At 42.0% G+C, this 23,873-nt stretch overlaps 1 protein-coding gene across 2 annotated transcripts in view; it reads left to right on the forward strand.

Annotated features, from left to right (window-relative positions):
- Window positions 1–9,143, forward strand: part of Tbck (TBC1 domain containing kinase) — a 148,640-nt gene extending 139,497 nt beyond the window's left edge. For both annotated transcript variants that reach the window (XM_029537455.1, XM_021195648.2), the window contains exon 26: window positions 8,039–9,143. In XM_029537455.1, coding sequence (XP_029393315.1) covers window positions 8,039–8,149 — 111 coding nt within the window. In that variant the 3' untranslated portion in view covers window positions 8,150–9,143. The remainder of the gene's footprint in view (window positions 1–8,038) is intronic.
- The last annotated feature ends 14,730 nt before the right edge of the window (window positions 9,144–23,873 follow it).

Genomic DNA, 23,873 nt, shown 5'->3' on the forward strand with positions numbered 1-23,873 from the left:
AGAGAGAGAGAGAGAGAGAGAGAGAGAGAGAGAGAGAGAGAGAGAGAGATTGAAATTGATTTACTGTCTCAGTTCTGGTTTGGCTCACCAAATTGAACAGTTCCCAAGATCCTGTGGATTCAGTGTCTAGTGAGGACCTGCTTACTAGTTCATAGATAGCCATCTTTTTGCTATGTCTTCTCATGGCAAAGAGGTAAGGAAACTCTCCAGAGTCTGTTTTATAAGGGAACCAAGGCTAGGGATATAGCTTAGTGGCAGACCCCTTGCCTAGTGGGGATGAGGCCCTGTGTTCAATGTCTAGGATGGGGATGGGGGAGATGATGGATGGGTGGGCATGTGAGCAGACAGACCATTCATTTATTAGAGTTCTACCCTCTGACCCCTAACACCTACCCTAAGCCTGTCCTCATAATGTTATCACTATGGCTATCAAAATGTGAACTTATTATAAAGAACAACACAGACCCAGCCATTGCGCGCTTCTCTTATTAGTCCTGTCTCCTTCCTTTGCTCAAGCTCTGCCTACTACACCTGCGTGCTCAAAAGAATAAATGATGCCTAAAACACTTAAAGCCAGCTGAGCATACAGATTGTCTCTATAGAAACCACTATAATTTAAGATAATAGCTACTTAATTCTTCAAATTCATGTATTTTAATGTCATTTCTATGCAGTCTTTTATTGTTTTAGAAAGTGGAATACATGTCTTTACCATTGCTTTCAAACCTGTAGATAGAGAATGGGCAGCAGCCTTTGTCGGCTGCAGCTTCTCCTTCCCACTCCGTCAGCCTGATTGCCCTGACTGTGGCCCACCCTGGACCTCCTGATTCTCCATGCTGTTCCTGTCACTGAACATTTCAGTCTGTGGGTTTATATCATATGAGAAGGAAGGTTGTTTTTTTTTTTAAACTTGCAATGTTCGTCTTTATTTTGTTCCTTATATTTTGAAAGTGAAAAGAAATAGTATTGAGTCAATTCCTTTTNTATGTTTTTAAATATTTGTTCTATGTATTTACAAGCCTTAAAGTTGCTCTAACGATTTCAACGGTATTAAGGGTATTTTCCAGGGTAGCACTTTTTTTGAACAATTCTTGGATTTCTCTGGTCCACAGTACTTCCTTCTGTTCCAAGGTTATNTATGTTTTGATTACTAGTGTGATTTTTAAATTTTCTGAAGCAAGCTGAGAGGCAGAAAGATCTGAAGATAGGGCTAGGAGTGGAGCAACAAAGGGGACGGGGAGGGGAAAAAGGATCTTTCTTACCTCGTTCACCCCAAACCTAGAAGGAAGGTTTTAATATTGCAGCTTGAACACTGTGTAGTGTTGAACACTGTATAAACATTAAGATAACAGTGAAAACTCTTCTGGTTGACTGAATGGTGGGCAGTGGCTTACTCTGATAGACCCATGAACTGAAAACTGCCCTGTCCTATTCAGGAGCCACTTATAGCTTTTCCATCCTCAAAGCCCTATCGAGTAACACGTCATCATCATCTATGTAGGAATGTAGTAAAGGAGACCCTGACCCACTAGCCTAGACTTGGACCATTTACTTACCATGTTTACTAGAAGTATGAGGTATGGTCAGCTCTATAGCCAGCTCATATCTGTTTTCCATAACAAATGCCAGCCCAGCCTCTGGGCACTTACTTGCATGCCCTGCTAAGAGGAAAAGTTATCTTGTCCCAGTATGCTATTCTACCTGCCCACCCTGCCTCCCACCACTTAATTACTCCTCCCCACAGGAATGTGTGCGGCTGAACAAGAGCTAAGCACAGGGGCCCCCTCACCTGACCTGCAGAGGTTGGAGCTTGGCTGTGATCCATCACAGCCCTGAATGTTTTGAATCTGAGTTTTTATCATATACATTCTATGCATAGTCCACACCATGCGATAGGGCCAGGGCTGGCACACAGTGTGGGTTTACTGTTGTCAGCTGTCTAGTATAAACAAAAGATGAAAAATGATTATTGCTGAAATTCACTTCCCAAATATACAGATCAAAGGGAAATAGACCAGAAGATTCCTTGGGCCTCCTGACACACAGTGTTATTAGATGATGGAATTTTATCAGAAATGGTATTCTCTAACACGATCCAGTGTGTATTTTCTTAGAAATAAGAACTATTTCAAATAACTCTGCTATCATATTTACTTTTTAAATTTTTTCTCTACAAAGAAGACTGGTGGGACTTAAATATTTTAATATGTAATATTTAATGTAATATTTAATATGCAAAAATATGTATACATGTATGCTGTCTCTGAGACAAATAGGGTTATCCTATGATTGGCAAAAGGGTATTGATGACCTAGTAAGTATTAAGACTCACTGGCTGTGGGCCTAGGTCATGGGTGCTTCCAGGCATTTACCAAGTACAGTCTTCTATCTCATTTGTCTGCTTCTTAAATCTGAATTGTATGTGTTGTAAATGTAAATTCTTCTATTTAGAAAAGTAAATAATGAAAGGGAAGAGGAAAGAAATTATTTGGTTCCAGAATTTTTATAGACCAGAGCAATGAACGCAATCTTGAAAAAGAAGCTTGTTCACACTATATGGGGATTAGATCATAAGAGGCAGGGTCGAAGCAGGAAAGACAGTGGAGAGCTAAATGGCTGTAATCTAAGACAGATTGGTGTGTGGGGGGGAGGGTGCTCTCTTTATTTTTAAAGATAACCTGTGTGTAGCCCAAGCTGGCCTCAAACTTGTAAGAGTCTCCAGCTGTACCCTCCAGGGATGACCCTCCAAACCTGGCCATTGAAGTTTTCAAGGGTAATACTACTACTGGCATTCTATATATTATAAGTCTTTGTATTTTTAAATAGTTTATGTGTTAAATATTACAGTGTCCAGAATTTGCATCAAAGAGATAAAAGTGGGACAATATTATACAGGAGCAATAATGAAAAAAAAATCCCAGTAAGTTATGATCATTAAGCTGAGCTGTGGATTATTGAATTTTGCCATTTTGGTCTGTTCTCACTTGTTTAACATGAGAAATAATGAGAAGAAATGAAGTTAAGGTAGCAAGTATAGAAAAAAGAAAGTTAAAATACAGAAATATTTAGATTTAATTCATTATAGTTAGTTATGTAACTCTCTATGTAATTCAACATGTTAAAAACTATTTAAGACAGACTCCTAGTACTATCAAATTTTTCTGATCCCAAAAGTAATTGTTAAAAGCCAGAAACAATGCCTAAAATTTGTTGTAACCCTAATGTATACCATATTAAGGATTTTGAATCTTATAGACACTATTAGAATAGTTGTCTATAAAACTATTTAATAAGTTTTCTCATAAACTTTCACCTTTTTAAATGAAGAATTAGAATTTTCTGTTAACTGTGGTTTCAGCATCCTTGCCAAAATTCCTGTTGAAAATCACTTGTTATTAACATTATAGCATGTAGAACCTTTAAGGTTACACCCAGCATATGGGGATTAGACCATAAGAGGCGGGGTAGAAGCAGGAAAAACAGTGGAGCATTAAATGGCTGTAATCTAAGACAGATTGGTGTGTGTGTATGGAGGGTGCCCATCATGAGAAAGTGTACTAGTGTTGGGTTGGGTATCATGACAGAAGGCTCCTGAGAGAAGGGAAGTTGGACTTTCTGCCATGTTAAGATGCACGAGAGGTTCTCACCTGATGTAGAATTTCCCCTATTCCTCAGTATTGAACTCACTATTGAACTTTCCCTGTTCCAGAACTGTTTAAAAGTAATCTTATCACAAAGTACCTCATCTGTGATACTCTGTCATAGCAGCAGAAGGACCACTCCTGGGGTCCCTGCTATGTCCCATGCTTTTCACGGATGTCTGTGGCAGGGTATGATGTGACTACCGGACCATGGCTTCCCCATCCTGGCTTTGCAGTCGCTGATTTCATCTCTGAGTGACTTTCTTTTTATTTATTTATTTATTTATTTATTTTATGTGAGTGCACTGTCTCTTTGTCTTTAGACACACCAGAAGAGGGCATCAGATCTAATTAAGGATGGTTGTGAGCCACCATGTGGTTGCTGTTATTTGAACTCAGGACCTTTGGAAGAGCAGTCAGTACTCTTAACCACTGAGCTATCTCTCCTCTGAGTGATTTTCAAAGGAAGAAAAAGTAGCCACTTCTTAGTTGTCGCTATGTATCATTTCTGTGAAAACTCACTTCACATTTTATAAAGTACAGTTGAACTTCAGTAAGTAAAAGGAAATACATAAATACAAAAATAAGGGAGAGAACATTTACCTCAGTTACAGGAAGAACGTAGGAAGGATTTGACTGAAGGGTCACGTTCAGAATTACATTGGCCATGTGGTGATGGGAAGAAGTCAGTGCCTAATTTGATGCTCATTCCAGTGTCTTGCTCTGACCCTTATCAGATCTCATATGCTCACTGTTGTTCATAAGATGTCCAGGTCTACTGACCAAGACCTTCAGGAACTATCCCAGAAATGTCTTCAGTGATCCAGGCAAGACAGCATGGTGCTAGTCAGAATTGGTGCTGCGGTGATGAAGACCTGAGAGAAAGGGTGAATTCCTTAGCTGTGCTCATAGATGCAGGAGTCAATGCTCATGGAAGAGCATTGACTGAGCAGAGCCACTCAGCATAGAGCCCAGGGAGCAGAGAGAAGGAATGTCAGTGTTCCCTTTACTCCTGGCCCCTCAGTCTGTGGATCCTGCTGGCCACTTTCAGGGCAGGTCCACACTCCTCAGTCATCTCCTCCTGGACACAAGCAGACATGTGTTCAATCTAGGTGCTTCTCTGTCTCATCAGGCTCATAGGCAGCACTCACGACCACGGCATTTTGCTATAAATTTATCTCTAGCCAATACCACAACTGACCCAGAGAAATCTTTTTCTCATCTCAGACTTGTATGACTTAGGATCTTGACAAATTCTTCAAAATTGGTTAAACAATTCACATGCATTACCAATGTACCATGACCTCATATTGCAATATTGAATGTGTGCCATATTTTCAGCATTTCAGAGTGCCAGGAGGACTCATACGACTAACACAGCCCCAGCTTGTCATTACAGTGTTTTTCTGAGCTCAGTACCTTGTCCATCCAGAAGCAGCATTGCTGGGGAAGTTAGCTTCAGGGATGGGGCAGGTCAAGTGAAGAAAACAAGGCGTCTCTGGCTTTGAGAAGTGTGTTAGTTGTCCTGTCTCCAGTATGAACTTAGAACTTATAAATCCAAAGGTTAAATCAGGCAGCGTAGTTGTCCTGCTGTGGTGGCATGAATGAGAGTGGCCCCCATCTGTTCCTCGCCTAAATCTTGCTGAACCTGGGCTTTTTGTTTGCTTGCTCTGCTCATTTGCTTGCCATTCAGCTCTCTGCAGGAAATGGGAATTCAGTGCTTCTCTTGTGCCTTATCTGTCTTCAGCTTAGCATGCCCTGGCCTTAGTTAACCTCAAGTACTCTGGCTACTCAAAACTTTCATTTCACTCATTTTCCTGCTCATAGAACTTGATTTCCTTTGGACAAACATGCCTATCTCTTAGTCCAAGCTAAGATGCAAGATAAAGAAGGAAAACAAAATAGAATGGCACCCACAAAAGCCTGCTTGTGCACACACTGTGGTTTGAGGTGTGCTTGCCCAAGCTCTAGAGGTGCATACCAGTACCCGGGAGTACCCACAAGAGTTAGGATAAAAACACAAGACCTTCATCCATGCAGTCTAAAAGTCTAACCCTTCTCCCAGCGTGTCCAGATCTGTCTTTCCTTACAGACCTTGGCTGTGCAGCCCCATTCTTTCACCTAGGACTGCACTCGAGGTATTGGAGCTTTGTGTCCCAGACTAACCAACCTTAATGGATCCTATTATTCATTACTGGTTTCTCAATCCTGGCTGTCATTGGCATCAGCTAGGGTAGGCTCTAAGCAAACAACTGCTGTTGGAGTTCAGCCTCAGAAACTCATTACTAGTCTGGCATGGACCTAGATACTGCTACTTACTGACAGCACCCAGACAGTTGGGCTGACGTTATCCTCAGCCCACTGGAGAACCCTGAACTTCTGTCAAGGGTACTGCTCAATATGTCCAGCTGTGTTGTTCTCCTGTGGAGTCTACAATCTCTAGACTTCACCTCCAGTGCCCAGTCCCTCCAGCATTTGCTGATGCTGCTGAAGGTCTGCCCCGAGAAGAGGGAAGAATAGAAACTTTTACCTACATGTGTGGTTCTCCTGTCCCACTACAGATCCCCATGGTGGTTTGACTGGGTATCATACTGAGAGCCACACCCAGCAGCTTCAAAGCCCTTTCTTTTCTCTCTTACCTCAAGCTATTACCAAAATACTGTATCATCAGTGTAGTAGCTTTCACCATCAAATTTGAATTCCTACTCACTTCAGGAGTCAGTAATGAAAGCGTGATGGATTATGAAGGGGGGTGAGACAGCTTCCCCAGCACCTGTTAAATTCAGAAACTCTTAAGTGCCGTAAACAACTGCTCGTGTAATCCCATACTGCATTCCTTACCATTTCCTCCATTCATAAACACCCCAAACCTAGAACAGTGTAGAGTATTGACTAGATGCTCAGGGAAATGTATGACTAATAGATGAACAAGTAAATGAGCAGATGGAAAAGAAGGCTGGAGTTGGAAAAGATGGAGAAATATAAGGTTCTACTTCAGGACCAGTATTAAACATGAATGATTGGAACCACAAAAAATCAGAGCAGAACTCCCAATCTCACAAGGAAATCCAACAGCTGCTTTTTGTTCTTCTTCTTGTTGTTTGATTTTTTTTTTCTCCTACTGAAATGCAGCTTGTATCCTGTCAAGGCAATCTGAACTGCTCTGTCTCCTGGTGCTCCCCATTTTGCTTCCCTTTTCAGGCCATCCACAGAGCAGCAACCTGTTTGAGATTGCCCCTCTGCCTCTTTTGCCATCCCAGTTTCTCAGCTTTACAGCAACCCTGTGTTCCATCCATCTACAATAGACATCTTTCCAGCTTGACATCATTCGTTAAGAGATTAGTCAAGGGTGCAGTGGTCCTTCTCTACTCATTTTTTTTATTTCCAGAGTGTTCTTAAGTGCTGAAAGCTGAGGGCTTACCCACAAGGGCCTTTTGGTAATACTATGTTATCTAGGATTTCCAAGCTCCATGGTAATTGTACAGCTGCATGGGGGAAATGCAGCTGTGTCAGTAATCATACGGTAAGGGGAAGTGCTGCCTGTGCATTCATGTGGATGAATCTGGTGCCACTGTTCTTGAGGACCAAGCTTCAAAGACTAGTGAGCCAGCGGGGCCGGGAGAAGATGAGCTCCCCGTGGCCTGCATGCATGACAGCTTCCAACATGCAGTTGCACAGTTTCTCCAGCACTGCTTAGGACTAAAGATCCCCATCTGGATTTGAACTATAAATGGCCACTTGACTCTTGGGGGCCTACAGAACATGGAGAAGAAAGAGGCGTGGTCAGCAGTACTGATGTCCATTTATCTGCATCTCTTTGCAGTAAGGAACACTGTAATCGCAGTCCATCAGCATATACTCTGCCTACACACTGACACCTTTAGCCTTTTGTCTTAAGACACTATTTTGTACAATTGTCCCTGAACTGCCTGCCTTAGACTTATTTAGAGAGGTATAAGGTATATGTGTTTATATATATACATACATATATATATAAAATCAAAACTTCTTCAAAATAGATTTTGGACTGCTTTAACTGAAGGTTACAGAGTAACAACAGAAAGACAGGAAGGAATAGCAGTAAGTGTCTGGGAGAGAGACTAACAAACTAGGAAGAGCTTATTCTCTACAACCTTTACACTGAATGGAAATTATTTACAGTGGCTACTTGTTAAAGCACATAAGGTAACAAAGAGACATGTTTATCTCATAACAAAGCTTTTTGTTAGAAATAAATACATTATTTGATTTATACTAAAAGACAAATGAATGAGTTATGCAGAAGTGACAGCATTAAACTACTGCTATAAAATGCCTTTGTCTCTCCCTGCCTGATACACACAGGATGTGAAATACTCTGGGTGCCTCCTGTAACACTGTCTGTCCTCTCTTCGCAGTTTGCAGCTCATCTGGTGAAGATGAAATACCCAAGAGTCTGCATTCTAGATGGCGGCATTAACAAGATCAGGCCAACAGGCCTCCTCACAGTCCCCTCTCCTCAGATATGAAGGACCAAGTGCATGGCTGGCAAGGGAGTGCCATCACTCCCTCACAGCCTGTCACACTGAGACACAAGTGGACATCAGACCACTGCATTGCAAAGTTTCCTCATGAGATGCTTTTGAAAATCATGATTCAAATGGTCGCCTATCTAGGCAAGAAATTTGATTGTTCATGTATTACTAAAAGACTTTTCTTAATAGTGAAATCCAATCATGCCATATAAACCCACACTGCCACATAAAGCCAGAGGAATTCAGCTGACAGGGCAGATTTAGCACTCTCAAGAATCCACGATGAACTGAGAAAGCTGCCGTCCAGTGCACTGAGCAGACTGTCTAACAAAGGTGTTTAGAAAATATGATGTATTTTACAACCTCTTCCTTACGCAGAAATTAGAAAGCTAGTCACAGTAAATGTGGCATTTGTTAACTCACAAACGTGTGTGTGTGTGTGTGTGTACATGTGTATATGTACATGTGTATATGTACATGTGTATATGTGCATGTGTATATGTACATGTCTGTATGTGTTTAGACCATTGTGAAAAGTGGTAGCAGAATTCTCAGAGAATGGACCTTCAGAGACCAGTCATATTTGATAACATATTTGTCCACTTCTATAGCAGGAAACTCAAAGAATGACTCAAACAGCTTTTCTGATCTAACACACTCAAGTCTTCATGGACAGAAACTACTTCCTTACCTGCACAGTGGTACAGAGCTGATATCTTCTACTGCTTTTCTTCTTGTGACTCTGAAAGCTCCTTAGACTGTGGCAGCGTAAGCCAGGTGGTTTCCTGGTGCTGAGGGGGGAAATGGACATAAGCCCGGCCCTCACCAAGAAGCTATCTCCAGTTGATAACCTCTCACAATACAAACCACACAAGTCAGACCCCATGCCCAGCAGTTGATGGCCAACAAAACAACTCAATTGTATTTTTAGATTTTTTTGTCTGATATTGCTTTGTTTGGCATTTTTTACCTTTATTTTTTTTTCTTATGTGGTATTGTTTCTGATTTTGTGGTTTTATTTGTGTGTATGTGTATTTCTTTGTGCTGTTTTTGTTTGTTTTGTTGTATTCTGGTGTGTTTTCTAAATGACGAAAAAGAAAGGGTGGAGTTGGAAGGGTGGGAAAGAGCTGGGAGACAGGGGAAACTGAGCAGAGCATATTAAATGAGAAGTTATTTTCAATTTTATAAAAAGGTTCCTCCACTCCCATCATTATCTCAGCAATCTAGAAGGAAAGAAATGAAAGAAGGGAGGCAAGACCGAGGGAAGGCAAGACAGGGAAGGCAGAAGTAGGAAGAAATCAGGAAGAAAAGGTGAGCAGGAGAGAGAAGGAAGAGACATTGCGTTCCTTTCAAAAGCATGTGCTGGCGCTGCACACTCCCTCCACTGCCTCACGGGTGACCAAGCTGGACTCACATGGCGGCAGCCAGGGAATGATGAAGGAAGCTGAGATTGCAGCCTCTGGGTGAAAGCCATCTCCCCGGCTCCAAAAGCCTGACCAGAGTGCGAACATGTACTGAGAGCCAGCTAGCAGCCTCAGCCCCAGAATTTGAAAAATTAGGTCCTGAGCTCTTCCAAATCTAGCATCCACAATTGTGTAAGACCACAAATATGGAATCAGAAAAACAAAGGCATTTCATCATGCAAGAGGAACATTTTTTTTTTCAGATTTTTGAAATGGGAACATCATGTTACTGAAATAAATCCTTTGACTATTCTCAATGTTGTTTCAAAAGTGTTCATTCCTGGTAGCTTCTATTCTCCATCAGTGTGAAGACTGTCTACGCTGAACATTTGTACAAGAACCTCAAGCTTCCAGGCCTTGGTTTCATTCTGCAACTGTTACTGCTTTCTTTTATTTGCGTCTGTTTTTAATTTTGTGAGTACACAGGTATGGGTGCAGGTACCCATGCCTATGGAGTCATCTACTTATTCTCCAGCTTTTCTTTGGTATTTTTGTTTGGGGCTGCTGTAGACTAGAATGTTAATAGCTCAGCAGTTGGCCAGCAGGCTCCTGGGGTCCTGCTGTATCCCACCTTCCGCACTAGGATTACACACACCACTACCGTGCCCAAGTACTTAGCTGGGTTCTGGGCATCTGAACTCAGGTTTCCGTACTTGAAAGGCAAGCTCTCTACCCACTAAGCCATCTCCTCAGCTTGCATCTACGTAAAAATATACTTTGCACACCATAAAATTCACCTTTTTATCCTAGGTGATTCAGTGATTTGCTATATTCATAACATTGTACTATAGTTCCTGGTAGTATTTAATTCCAGAACATTTTCATGACCCAAAACCAAAATACTGCAGCCATTTTGCCAATAACCTCTACTTGGTCTTTGATTTCATTTTTTGTGCCTGGAGTAAAACAGGGAACTAACTTCACTTTTGTGTAAAGACATCCAGGTCAGTTAAATTACACTTGGTTATTCACCAAATATCCTTTGAATTATTTGCTGTGCAAGATACTAATGTGACCAATAACTATCATTTTGTAATTTTTTACATAGTTTGTAAAGGAAAACAAATAGGATTAGAAAAAAATGACTACCATTGTCCTACGTCATTTTTTTTTGACCAACATGAACCTTGTCAGTGCTCCTGGTTTTCTTCAGTCTTTGGTGGTTTAACTGTCTCCACAGGAAGAATGCAACACTGATAATCAACTCAGAATTGTTCCCAGTCTTACCTTTCTCAGAGTGGCCCAGGTTTGACTGGGTAGAGTGACAGATGGGAGAGGGTGAAGACATGAGTGTTGTGAAGAAAACTATAAGGAGAGAGTTGTGGTTCACCTCCATTAGGATCTTTCATGTGATTTTTTTTTTCTTAAAACACAAAACATTTAGGCTTGTTCTAAATGATGGGGAAATGTTTTAACATATAAATTTTAAGTCATATTTAATATTCTCAACTACAACACTCAAGGTGTCTATGATGGCTAATATTGACAACTTGACAGGGTCTACACTTACCTAGGAGATACTCTTAGGCGTGTCCATGGGGGAGTTGCCAGATTGGGTTGATTGAAATGGGTTGCCCCACCCTAACTATGAGTGGTCCCATTCCAGTAGCTGGGGTTCAGGATGGAATAAAGTAGAGAAAGAATGCTGCGCACCATCATTCATCTCTCTGTGTCCTGACTGGGGATGTAATGTGACCAGCAAGCCCAAGCTGCTGTTAGTACAACTTTCCTTCTGTGATATTCTGTATTCTAAAACTGTGAGCAAAAATACCCCCTATCCTATGCTGTTTCTGTCAGTGTATTTTACCCCAGAAACAGAACAAGTAATACAGCATGCTGACCTGTGGCAGATCATCTCAATAAAGTTTAAACACTTAGCAAGTGTTTCTTAAAGTAAACCTGTGGTGTATAGGAGTCCTTTATGATATATTATTGACCCCTACTCTGTCACTATTAAAGCCATTTCTGGTACCTGTAGTCTCGTCTATCCACAGTGCCCTTACCACCATCAGCAGCAACACACACATTTATTTATTCTTCATGATCCAACAATAGTGGTGTCTCTTCAGTTCTCTCAGATTCATTCATATTTTATTAATAACCTAAAATCTGACAAGATATTCTTTTCATGTTTCTAGAGACATACATTGCATCATTTTGCTCTTACCTGTTCACATTTGAGTTCCATGATAAAATAGGAGCTCCTTTCAGGTCAGTGATAATGAGCTTCAGCACCACAGCGCCTTAGAGATGCTCAGTCAGTATAGAACTGAGCTGAACTTTGGTTGGTTGGTAGGTTTTTTTTTTTAAATGCATATGGAAGGAGAAAAAAAACATCCCATAGTAAGTGTTTTTTCCTTCTAAACTTATCTAGAACCTAATGGTATATGAATAAGTTGGCATCTCATTTTACTCAGTAAAAGTATGAATTTCTACTCAGCTCTTTGACAATTCTGTAAGTTGGAACAGATAATCTCTAACATGGTGAGTTAAATGAGTTCCATCTACTTTCCAAAACACAGAATCGCATGACATCTTTAATTTATAAAATATCTAATACTTAAGATTGACAAAGAAATGCTCATACCAGAAATGAAAACAAGCTCCCGAGTAAACCCTGTGCAGCCTGGGTTTGGCATGCAAGTCCGATGCAGGACAGGTCTACCCTGCCCTGTACTACCACTTAGCTTTCCTGTTAGGATGCCTGAGGAAGTGCGCCATAGAGAGGAAGAGGTGGAGACCTTTGCCTTTCAGGTAGAAACTGTTCTGCTCTTGTCCCTTATCATCAAGATGTTCTATTCAAACAATGGAATTTTCTTTCAGGCGTTGATCTCTAATGCTTCTGATGCTTTAGAAAAAATACACTTTGAAAGCCTCACAGACCCTTCCAAGTTAGACAGAGTTAAAGCTGAAAATTGACATCATGCCCAATCCTTAGGAACACACACTGACATTGGTGGACACAGGCATTGGCATGACCATGGCTGACCTCATTCATAACTTGGGAACTATTGCGAAGTCTGGCACAAAGGCATTCATGGAGGCTTTCTAGGCTGGTGCAGGCATTGCCACGATTGGTAGTTCGGCGTTGTATTCTATTCAGTCTACCTAGTGGTAGAGAGAGTAGTTGTGATCACAGAGCACAATGATGATGAGCAGTGTGCCTGGGCGTCTTCTGCTGGTGGATCCTTCACGGTTTGTTCAGGCCATAGTCAGCCCGTTGGCTAGGGGTACCAACGTGATCCTTTACCTCAGAGAAGACCAGAGTACTTAGAGGAGAGGAGAACCAAGGAAGTGGTGAAGAAACACGGTCCATAGGCTGTTCCATCAACTCTATTTGGAAAAGGAAAAAGAGAAAATCAGTGATGGTGAGGCAGAGGAAGAGAAAGGTGAGAAAGAGGAGGAAGATAAGGATGATGTGGAGAAGCCTAAGGGTGAAAATGTAGGATCAGATGAGGATGGCAGTGGCAAAAATAAGAAAAGGAAAATAAAGATTAAGGAGAACATATTGATCAGGTAGAGTTTAATAAGACTGTCTATTTGGTCAAGAAACACTGATAGAATCACTCAAGAGAAATGTGGTAAATTCTATTAAGAGCCTTACTAATGATTGGAAAGCCCTCAGAAGGCTGAGGTGGACCAAAATGACAAAACTGTCAAGGACCTCGTGGTGCTGCTGTTTGAAACTGTTCTGCTCTCTCCCCTCTGGTTACTCACATGAGGATCCACAAACCCACTCCAACTCCATCTGCCTCATGATCACACTAGTCCTGGGCATTGATGAATAAGGGGTGACAGCAGAGGAGCCCAGTGCTGCGGTTCACAAAATGACTACTTCATAAAACTGCTCCATGCACTGATTAGAAAGAATTGTATACTGCAGAGAGAAGCTACAGAGGAGACTGACATTGAGATTCTCAGAGTGGAGAAATCAACCCATTGTAGACTGATAGACTTAGAACAGGCAATACAGTTCCAAACCTCTGTAAGGCCCATCTCTTTTCCTCTTCCAAATAATAACAAAAATGATACCTTTTTGGAGGCTTCTACTGAGTGTTCCCCCTGAGGAGCTTCTACGGTGGTCTTCTGCCCTGGAACTCACTAAAGCAAGAAGACTTTTGCATTGCCACCACAGGATTGGCTCTGTACTCCTATCGGTCATGAGCAGCAATCCCACAGCTATGTATGCTGTCTTTAAACGTACCTACCATTACTCAAACTTGTCATTTTTCTTGATAAATACTTGTATAGAGAAGAGAAACAAGATGGCACTTAATATTTATTTCTGTTTAGAGGTTCAACATGGAGACCAAAAATGCTTTACAAGTACTTGGGTTTTGTGTAGAAGAGTTGCAACCCTTACCTGTCCCATGGTTGACATGCACAGTATAAGCCATTCGCCACCCACTACCTCTCAATTGTGAATAATGCAGATGTACCTTATATGATTAATTGCTTAATGCCACATCCCTTTCAGTCGGTATATTTTTAGCTGGCATTGTCTGTAGCATTGCAATAATTCTGCTCTACTGCTCACTGTTGACGACAAACAGCATGGACGGGTACCAGGCACTACACTGCCAACTTTCCAGGATATACACATTAATCCTCTGGGTGGTGGGGTTAAAAGTGCTGCCCTGTCTTGGCTTAAAACTGCTGTTGGAACTACAACAAAAACATTTAAAGTATTAGGTCAGATTCTAAATATTGCTTCTGACAAAGGGGAGTTACCATTTAAAAATATTACCATATGAATAGAGCTTTCTTTAAAAGACAGAGTAGGGACTACCAGACTTTCAAACAGCAAATTAGTGTGACCACAACATGAAATCCTAAGAAAAGGATGCAAAAGTGACCATATTTTTTTTTCATTAAATTTGAATACTTTTTTGACTACTATTTTTTTTCTTAATTATATCAACATACGTCTCAGTCATTTGGGGAAGAAAAACTTAGTAACTTAAGTTCTACACTGTGCAGGAACTAGTTACTAGTAGGTGAGGATACCTGTGTCAATCTCTTCCAAACGCCCTTGGTAGGGCTCTCACATTGGTAGCCCAGAATCAGCCATGTCATGCGTATTAACATCATGGAAATGGACAACAGTCACTCTGTGGGGGCTTTCTCTTTTTTGAGAGCCACTCAGTAACATTTACCAGCACATCAATTTCAACCATCCTGGGGTCATATTATCTATAAATTCTAAATTCTGAAAGTAAAAATAGAAGGGAATTTTAAAGAGGATCATAAACAGAAATCATGGAGCTGGTGGGAACAAACGCAAAGTTATTGCTCTTCCTCCCTGAATCCTAGCCTAGTTTGTGTTCATCATATACAGATAGACAAAGAAAATGATACCAGTTCCAATCTATTATATATAGTCAACTTAGGGACAGCATCAATGTTATATACTATGTTGGTTACAAAATTGAAGCACTGAAAGGTGATCTGGCTCCCCACTCTATGACATGGTGATGTCATTCATTATCATCTTGGAGAGGGTGCCCATGTCTCTCCCCCTATGTACATAATTAAAGTGGATACTTGTCAAACAGAATGTATGTGTGGAGTGTAACTGATATGCCAGTCTAAGAGGAGATTCTTGGGGTTCTCCCTTCAACTTCAAGAGAGTATTGTCCAGAAAACTGTCAGCAATTAAATCCTTTATGTCCAGCACAAAAGTTGGCCTGTAGTCTTCTTTCCTACTTTGCCCATGGACCAGGTTCAAGGGATTGGAACGTCTCCAGTCAGATATGAAAGGAGACTGGTAGAGAGCGAGGCTAGTTTCTGGGTCTATTAATCATGGAAGAAATAGATATAATTTAGGTCATTTGATGGCTTAAAGATATTTCTGTGCTCAGAGATGAGCTATCTTGATCACTTATTACTTGTCAGATGCCATATTTCTTCTGAAATTATTTTCAGATCATTAATAAATGCATATTGATTGCATCCATACCATGATCTCTATTTACAATCATTGAAGATTGGAAAGAAATATGGCACTTTCTTGAGGCCAGATGACAAAGGATGATTTGTAGAGTGATGCACATCAAGAAGCAAATCTTTTCTTTCAGTGGTGTACTGGTTACTTTTCTGTTGTTGTGATAGAACACATGACCAAAAGCAACTTATGAAGGAAGAGTTCATTTTGGATTATGATTCCGGAGGGAGAGTCCACAATGGTGAGGAAGGTGTGGCAGCAGCAGGTGAACAGAGCAAGAAGCTGAGAGATCCTAGCTTTAACCACAAACACAAGCAGAGAATGGACTGCACCTGGGACAAGGCTATAAAATCTCAAAGACATCCCCCTGCAGCATTCTTCCTTCCGAAATGCTCTGCCAGCTCAAGGATCCAAAAATCTCCCCAAATAGTGCCACCAGACAAGGGCAAATTATTCAAGTATGTGAGCCTATGGGGGATTTCTCATTCAAACCATCATGAACGGGTAGTAGGGGTTTGTTTGTTTTTAAGATTTTTTTTTTGTAATCATGAGTTATTTGTAAGTATGACAACATGACAGGATGAAAAATGTATATTTTCACAGTCTATGGAAATCAGCTTAAAGATTCTCCCTCAGAATAAAAAAGAGGTGCCATTTGTTCTGACTATTCCACTCTTATGTATATACCCCAAAAAATTCTAAGTCATCTACAGTAATAACAGGATACAATCCCTGGATGCCTGTTTTCATTGTGTAATTGTTCGCAATAACCACGTTATAGAATGAGCCTAGGTGCCCATCAACAGATGAGGATAAAGAAAATATGGCCAGCCACAAAATATTTCATCATTTGCAGAAAAATTATAGAAATGAAAATCATTATGTTATTTACACAAAGTGAGCCAACCTTGAACAAATACCATGATTTTTCCCTTATATAAAACATTTATGGAGAACCATTAAAGTAAAAGGGGAAAAAGAGAAAAGGAAAAAGGCTACCAGGAGGGGCCGGGGGTAAAGGAAAATGAGAGCAGGGTGAGGCCTGTGTTGCGTTAGAAGAAATGTCACCATGATCTCATTATTTTATGCAATCACCATTTTTGACTTAAAGAAACCTTACTAAGTATGAGCATTTAATCTCCTTACTGTGAACCTGTTCCACCTTTTCTGACATACCAGGAGTTCTCCTTCCGGGGCTGTTCCTCACTAGCCCTCATTGGCCCAGCATGAAGGTCTAGAAACCTTCCTGCATTTGCCTCAGACACGGGCCACCCTGCACAACCCATGTCAATACTGAATCCTTCCAGGGATTCAGCCACTTGTGTCCTCACAGAAGAAATACCACAAATACTAAATCAGAGCAAGGAAGAAAATTCTAATTAACTTACTAAATTAGACTGTAGATGCTGACCGCTGTTCAACAGTTTCCATTCCACTTTGAGCTGCTGGAATCCCACATCAGGCAGAACAGCGGCATAGTCCTCCTAACTGGTAGTCTGTCTGTTTATAAAAAAAAAAAAAAAAAGTTGTTTTGTTTTTATACCAAAATGGCATCCAATAGTTATTTGGTTTATGCCAATCAGCCAGTCACAAATCAGTGGCGTGAGAGGGGTGCTTCCATAGTTGCCAGGGAAATATCCAAGGCCCCTGCCTCTTCTCCATTACGTTCCTTAACAAGAACTCCAAGTGGATGAGACCCACAGCATCTGAGATGACAGAGGTACAGACTGAGATGTACGTAAAGTGCTTCCCATTACCTCTCAAAAGACAGAAAGGAGATGGGGAGCTTCTATTGGTAGTTAACACTTTATAAAACCAGTGGGCAAGCATTTGCCTGTAAAACTCATGTATATGTAAATGAAATTAAAAGGAGGTGGTTTCGGTAAGTCAGCCCATCTGTCTCATTACAAAGCAACTCCAACCTTTCAGACTTGTGGAATTTAGTGAGCAAATCTGCACAGTACTGAAGCCATCTCATCAGACAGCACCAGATCCAGGCAGAAGCCGTTTTCTGTAAATAATCAAGCACGTGACTTTCTGAAATGGATTTTAAATTTGTTCCTCTTGATTAAGTGAAACAGTATCAAAAACAGACATTAAATTTAATTGCCAGGCAAATTCAGCTAAATCAAAAAGAATAAATTAATGAGGCTATTAATTATTATAATTGTTTAGCCCATTTTAAAATTACAGTGATTCATTGTCTGGGGGTTGGCAGTGAATATGCCACCATGGACGTGTGGATGTCACAGATCCCTGGGACCCAACTCAAATTGTCATTCTCGGCAGGAAGTGTCTTTGCTCACTGATCCACTCTTATTGACTAAACCTTTAGAAAAAGGAAAATGAAAAGTGAGGCCACTAGACATTTATTGTGAACCTGGCTGCATTTTATAAGCATGTAACACTGGGTATATACTTTATCAACACCTAAAACAAAATGATTACTCTAAAGATTTGAACAAAGGGCTAAATTAAAGATAACTGGTATATATTATTGGGAGGGGGCATGAAACTAGAAAAATGTAAAGGACTTCCACCTGACCTGCCTTGGCTCCAGGCCCTCACATTTGCCATGTTCTCTGGGATCATGTACCAGTTCAGCTTCACTCATCCTGAAGCCATGGCCCCTTAAGGGCATGCATGTCTTCTGTTCCACCTATATCTGGGAATGGGGCTGGAATTGGGATGGACCCTATTCCAGGGTTTCTGGCTGCCATTTGATTAGCTCTCATGCCTGAGAGAAGGGCTGACGTTTCTCAAGGATCTTTCATTTCAGGGCAGTCCTCTGGAACTGTGGCAGACCATCTTTCCTTAAGCTACAACCCTCAATACATAAATAGGCCTCCAGGCTTCCAGTCAGCAATGAACCTTCAAACACCTTCCTTGCAAATAAGGATTATGCTTTAGGGTCCCGATGCTATTAGACCTAAGTGAAAACAATCACCCTCACAGAAAAAGAAAAACAAAATAAAAAACAAAACAAAACAAAATGATACATGCATCAGGACAGAGAAAGGGAGAGAGGGGAACAGAGGAGGTTGCTATAGGGAAAGGAAGCCCCCCCCCCCCAAGTGAGTCTAGATTCCTCTACTGGCCTCTGTGCTGTTCTCCTATCTGTTCCTGGACAGTTTTCAGGGGATGCTCATGGCCCAGAAGTGGGCAATGGCATTTATCCAACCCATCTCCTGGTACAATGGGGAAACTCATAGAAAGCCTTTCTTAATTATGCAAATATGATAGCTGTTCTGACAAACTGTAAAGCCAAACTGTCTAACCAACCGTATAAGTTCTAAACAATAAATATAGGCACCCCAGATAAATACTCTTATAACTCCTGGACTTGGTCATCCTCTGCAGCACCCAGGAGGGCTTCCTGGGAGGGTGGAGCGGCGACCCTGCCCCACTTGTTTGCTGCGACCTGCATGCTAAACTGATGCTTGACCTAAGATCCTTTCAAACTCACACCACCATCCTGGACCCAAGTTTCCAAACTTAAAACGTGCTGTCTTTACAATCTCTGGTGCCCTAATAAAATCTGGCCTTTCTTATTCCCCCCTCCCCATAAACATCTATGCCTCCATGACAGAGATTAACTCTGTTTCAAATCCACTCCTTCCTTCAGTTTTATCCACCTGGAAGCTCCCCCCTGCACTTCAAAGCAGCTTTGTGGTTCCCCTTGGAGAAATCAATGGGAGATGAAAAGCAGCTGTCTTTATCTCCACCTGCTGAAGGTCACTCTGCTCACAGCACAGAGCAGGTAGGGGGAGGTGAGAGAGACAGGAGAGGGTAAATTAGAACAGAGGTGAGGGGGGGTGGGGGTGAGTTAGAACTGGAGGGAGTGAGTTGGAGGATCAATTATGTACAAAGAATGCATAATCCAGAAACAATGGTATCTATTCTAAAGGGGTAGAATACATCCAGATACAGATATAATAACCAGTATTTTACAGAGGTCCTAATATTTGATATATAAAGTTAAAATGCTTTCAAGTGTGATCATAGTAAAAAAAAAAAAAAATCAAAATAAAATCTACCTCTGCGCTTGTCATAAGGAACAGTGTTGATAACACTGTCTAGCTCGACCCTTGGGAAGTTATTTGAATGTAGCAGGCATTAGGCAGGACCCCTGGTAGAGGATAGTGAGGCCCGTGAATGTTGTTTAAATCTACACAGACAGACAGAAGCTGTGGGCCAGGGTTACTCCTGATGGGACCACTTCGGAGGACAAACAAGTTGCTCTGTCCCAGTCAGCCTCAGTTCTCTTACCTGTTGAATGGGATTGATTCAGGTCTGTTTTGCAGGGTTAGCATGAAGTCTAAGGGAGAAACTAGGTTAGAGGCACACTATGAAACACACTAGTAATGACATAAAAAAAATGTTTTTGTGCTATATATAACTAACCTCCCAGAGGAGAGCTTTTCACCTAATTATTGGCTCACCCTTAAAGGCCCAGTAAACCTCATAATTTCTCGGCGCTTCAGGTCTTTTTCCACCCATTAGAGTAGAAGTTAACCAGCTGAAGCAGAAGGTTGCAGGCTCACAGCAGGCGTGTGAGGAGCCAGAAAGAAAGAAACTGGGCCCATCTTTTCCGATGCTGGCCCTGAATCCAGGCAGCCGGGCACAGAAACGCTAGTGGGGTGGGCACTGTGTAATCCTGTCTGATCCTTGCTGAACAGTTAGGAAATGGCACCTCATTGCCGGGGTTATTTGCCAGATATCCTGACAGCTGCGGGACTCTGGCCAGCTGCTGCAGCTCCTCCAACTCTGTCTGCAACCTTCTACCCTCCTACTGCAAAGAGCCTCAATGTGATGGTGGCGGGCAAGAGCTAGCGCTGCAGGCCCTCACCACCTTCTTTTGAGTCCTGTTTTGAGTTACTTTATGGAGATGCCATTTGAAATTCCTTTCAATGGCTGCCTCTTGTCAGCACTCTCTCCTGCCCTGACTCAGAGGGTGTTTCGTCCTTTTTCATCTGTTTCCTGTGCCACAGTCAACGCAGCTGTAGGCAGAGGTGATGCCATGTCTTCCTGGACCCGCAGCCTCAGCAAAAGTCCCACCTTAATGCAAAGATGAAAAAGTTATTTCCGTGCTATTGAGCGCAAATAAGTCTTTCCCTTGCTACTCCAGTATGGCTGCTAGTAATGAACTAGTTACTGCATCTGAGAATCGGTGAGCTTATAGTTCTACATCACAGTGGTAGCAATCCTTCCTTTCTGGAAGGAACCCTACCCAAGAACCGACACCAAACCAAAACAATGTCTTAGGATAACAAGTTTTCCATTTGAGCTTTCAATTTTAAAACTACTTTAAACATGTGTATTATTACACATGCTTATATTTTTAAAAAGCTGAAAGTTAAATATGGTAGGAAAATTGTTTATCTAAAATGTTACTTCAAATATTTTCTAAATACCTTAAGGATTAATGGCATTTGCTTCAAGAGCACTTCTGGGTTGTTCTTTCTTTCTTTCTTTCTTTCTTTCTTTCTTTCTTTCTTTCTTTCTTTCTTTCTTTCTTTCTTTCTCTTTCTCTTTCTCTCTCTTTCTTTTTCTTTCTCTTTCTCTTCCCCCTCTCTCTTTCTTTCTCTCTCTTTCTCTCTTTCTCTCTTTTTCTTTCTTTTCTCTCTCTCTCTCTCCCTCTCTCTTTCTCTTACTTTCCTTTTTCCCCCCAGCCTTGGCAAGCCTGGAACTTTGTGTATAGACCAGGCTGGCCTGTAACACCAAAAGATCTGCCTGCTTCTGCTTCCCAATGCTAGGATTAAAGACTTATATGACGAAAGACCATCCAGGATCCATCCCATAATCAGCCACCAAACTCAGACACTATTCCATATGCCAGCAAGATTTTGCTGACAGGACCCTGATATAGCTATCTCTTGTGAGGCTATGCCAGTACCTGGCAAATACAGAAGTAGAGGCTCAGAGTCATCTATTGCATGAAACACAGGACCCTTTGGAGGACCTAGAGAAAGTACCCAAGGAGCTGAAGGGGTCTGTAATCCTATAGGAGGAACAACAATATGAACTAACCAGTACCCCCAGAGCTCTTGTCTCTAGCTGCATATGTAGCAGAGGATGGTCTAGTCGGCCATCATTGGAAGGAGAGTCCCTTGGTCTTGCAAAGATTATATGCTCCAGTACAGGGGAAGGCCAGGGCCAGGAAGCAGGAGTGGGTGGGTTGGGGAGCAGGATCAGGGGAGTGTATAGGGGACTTTTGGGATAGCATTTGAAATGTAAATGAAGAANATATCTAATTTAAAAAATTGTTTAAAAAAAAAGACTTATATGGCACATTGTTCATTTGTTGTTTATGCATTGCAATGGTTGGATAGAGGGTTGATTATGCCGTTCACACAGATAGCTGACTCTAATGCAGCATGCAGTTGAAAAGCCTATGCACCAGCCATTAGATGGGGACTTTGCCTTGTCCCTTCCTGGTCTTGTGGCCTGAGGCATGTAATTTAATCTGGCTGAACATCAGTGTTCACTTCTGCACTATTGCTTTAATGACTTTACTTCACAGGAAACTGTCACAGAGGGAAGAATTAGCTGACTCTGGTAACCCTCTGCATCCCCATGCCTGGGCTGAGTTGCTCCTGGAGTCTCCTGCCACCATCAAAGTGCAAGCCATGGCTGCAGTCACAAGTGAGATGCATGTTTTTTTTGGCTTGTAGAGGTCACCTCCTTTATTGGTGTCTAAATGGTAATGATTCAAGGAAAGCGGAGAGGATACCAGGGGAGTCCTTGAAGAGTCAGGAACAGATGGGAGACTTTTCCTGAGACTTAATTAGGATTACGGGTTTTACTCTGATCTTAAAAGAGGACTCTGCAAATAGAAGTAAGAACCCTGCCAGTGGCAGATGAGCAACATGAAGAAATGCACTGAGAAGCTGCTGCTGGCCGTGCAAGAATTCCACAACCCTCCTGCCTGTGCGCAAGGGAACTCGAGCTTACAGGTGCCTGGATTTGGGTAGCTGTGGAGGGGCAGAGATAAAGGCTCAGTTTGGGCATATCCTCCTGCCCCAAAGGAAGGGATAAGCGGCAGGGATAAAACTAAGCAGGACGTAAATAGACTGCACTGGAGAATTCTGAGCAGCATCACTATTTAAACATTAGCTTCAGTCTGATGGTGGGATAGAGCTCTCAAAAGAGGGGGAGTGGGGCTAAGAGGGCATTAGGTGGCTATTGTCCTGGGTTGGGCTGTCATTTGCAATATGGGGCTACACGTGGAAGCAGAGGAGCCATGCTCTTCAGAACATGGAATCTACCAGGCTCAGCAGCATCTTTAAAACGCTCTGTACATGGGTGAGAACACAGACTGGAAGAGAGTGGAGTCTGATTGGTTCTTTGTCCTAAGCTAAGACAGGAAGGAAACTTCAGCGCCCGTGATGTGGAACAGGAAGAGGCAGATAGATTCTCTTACACTCTAGACTTCAAATGATTAGTAGAAATCCACGTGGAACTGCCAGAAGGCAGCTTAGACAAAGGCCAAGGCTTGGAGGAAATCACCTGGGAAGGGCGTCCAATATGAAGGAGGGCTCAGCGCCTAGGGGAGCCTGAAGCTGTGGATGGTTTGAGACTGACCTGAGTGAGACAAGAAGCTAATGACAAAGTCACAAACCGTGCCAAATGAGGAGGTCAGGAACGAGACCAATGAGTTGGGAGATGATGAAGCAAGAAACCAAACAAGAGCCTAGAGTTTAGCAAAAGGTGGTTACAAGTACTAAAAGCCACAGAAGGTTCAAGGGATTAGAAGTGGTTATTCTAGCAACTCGAGCATCACTCCCCTCTTCTCCCCCACCCCCAGACTCCCTGTCTGGGAATGAAGGTTGAACGAAAGGAAGTAGAAGCCACAGAGAGAATTTACGGGTGAGGAAGATTACAATGGTTTGTTAGCTTGTAGAAATAATGAGATTTGCATGTTTGTAGCAGGAAAAAAATCAAAGGTCCCGGAACATGATTGGAGGAAACACAGGAACCAGGACCTGACCAATGGCAGAAAGATGAGGGTGGGTTCTGTGGGAGGTGGCATGGGGGCGTGGCGTCCACTTGAATAAATACTAGTCTCTGGTTTCTCTGTAAGTTGAGGAGGATGGTTGCTGAGACTGACTTGAAGGAAACAATGAAGTTTTAGATTTCCTGGCTTGGAGTAGGGAAGAGGGCTGACTAAAAAGCAGGCTGTGAAAGACTTTTTCTTTCTGGAATCCTCAGCTCCATTTTAGCACCTGACATGTTGCGGACGTAGAACAGAATGGGATGTCCTGCACTGCCTAATGGCGGACCCGTGCCCAAAAATGATAGTGGACGAAAG

The sequence above is a fragment of the Mus pahari genome, chromosome 4 (assembly GCF_900095145.1).
Source record: "Mus pahari chromosome 4, PAHARI_EIJ_v1.1, whole genome shotgun sequence".
NCBI classification, from domain to species: domain Eukaryota; kingdom Metazoa; phylum Chordata; class Mammalia; order Rodentia; family Muridae; genus Mus; species Mus pahari.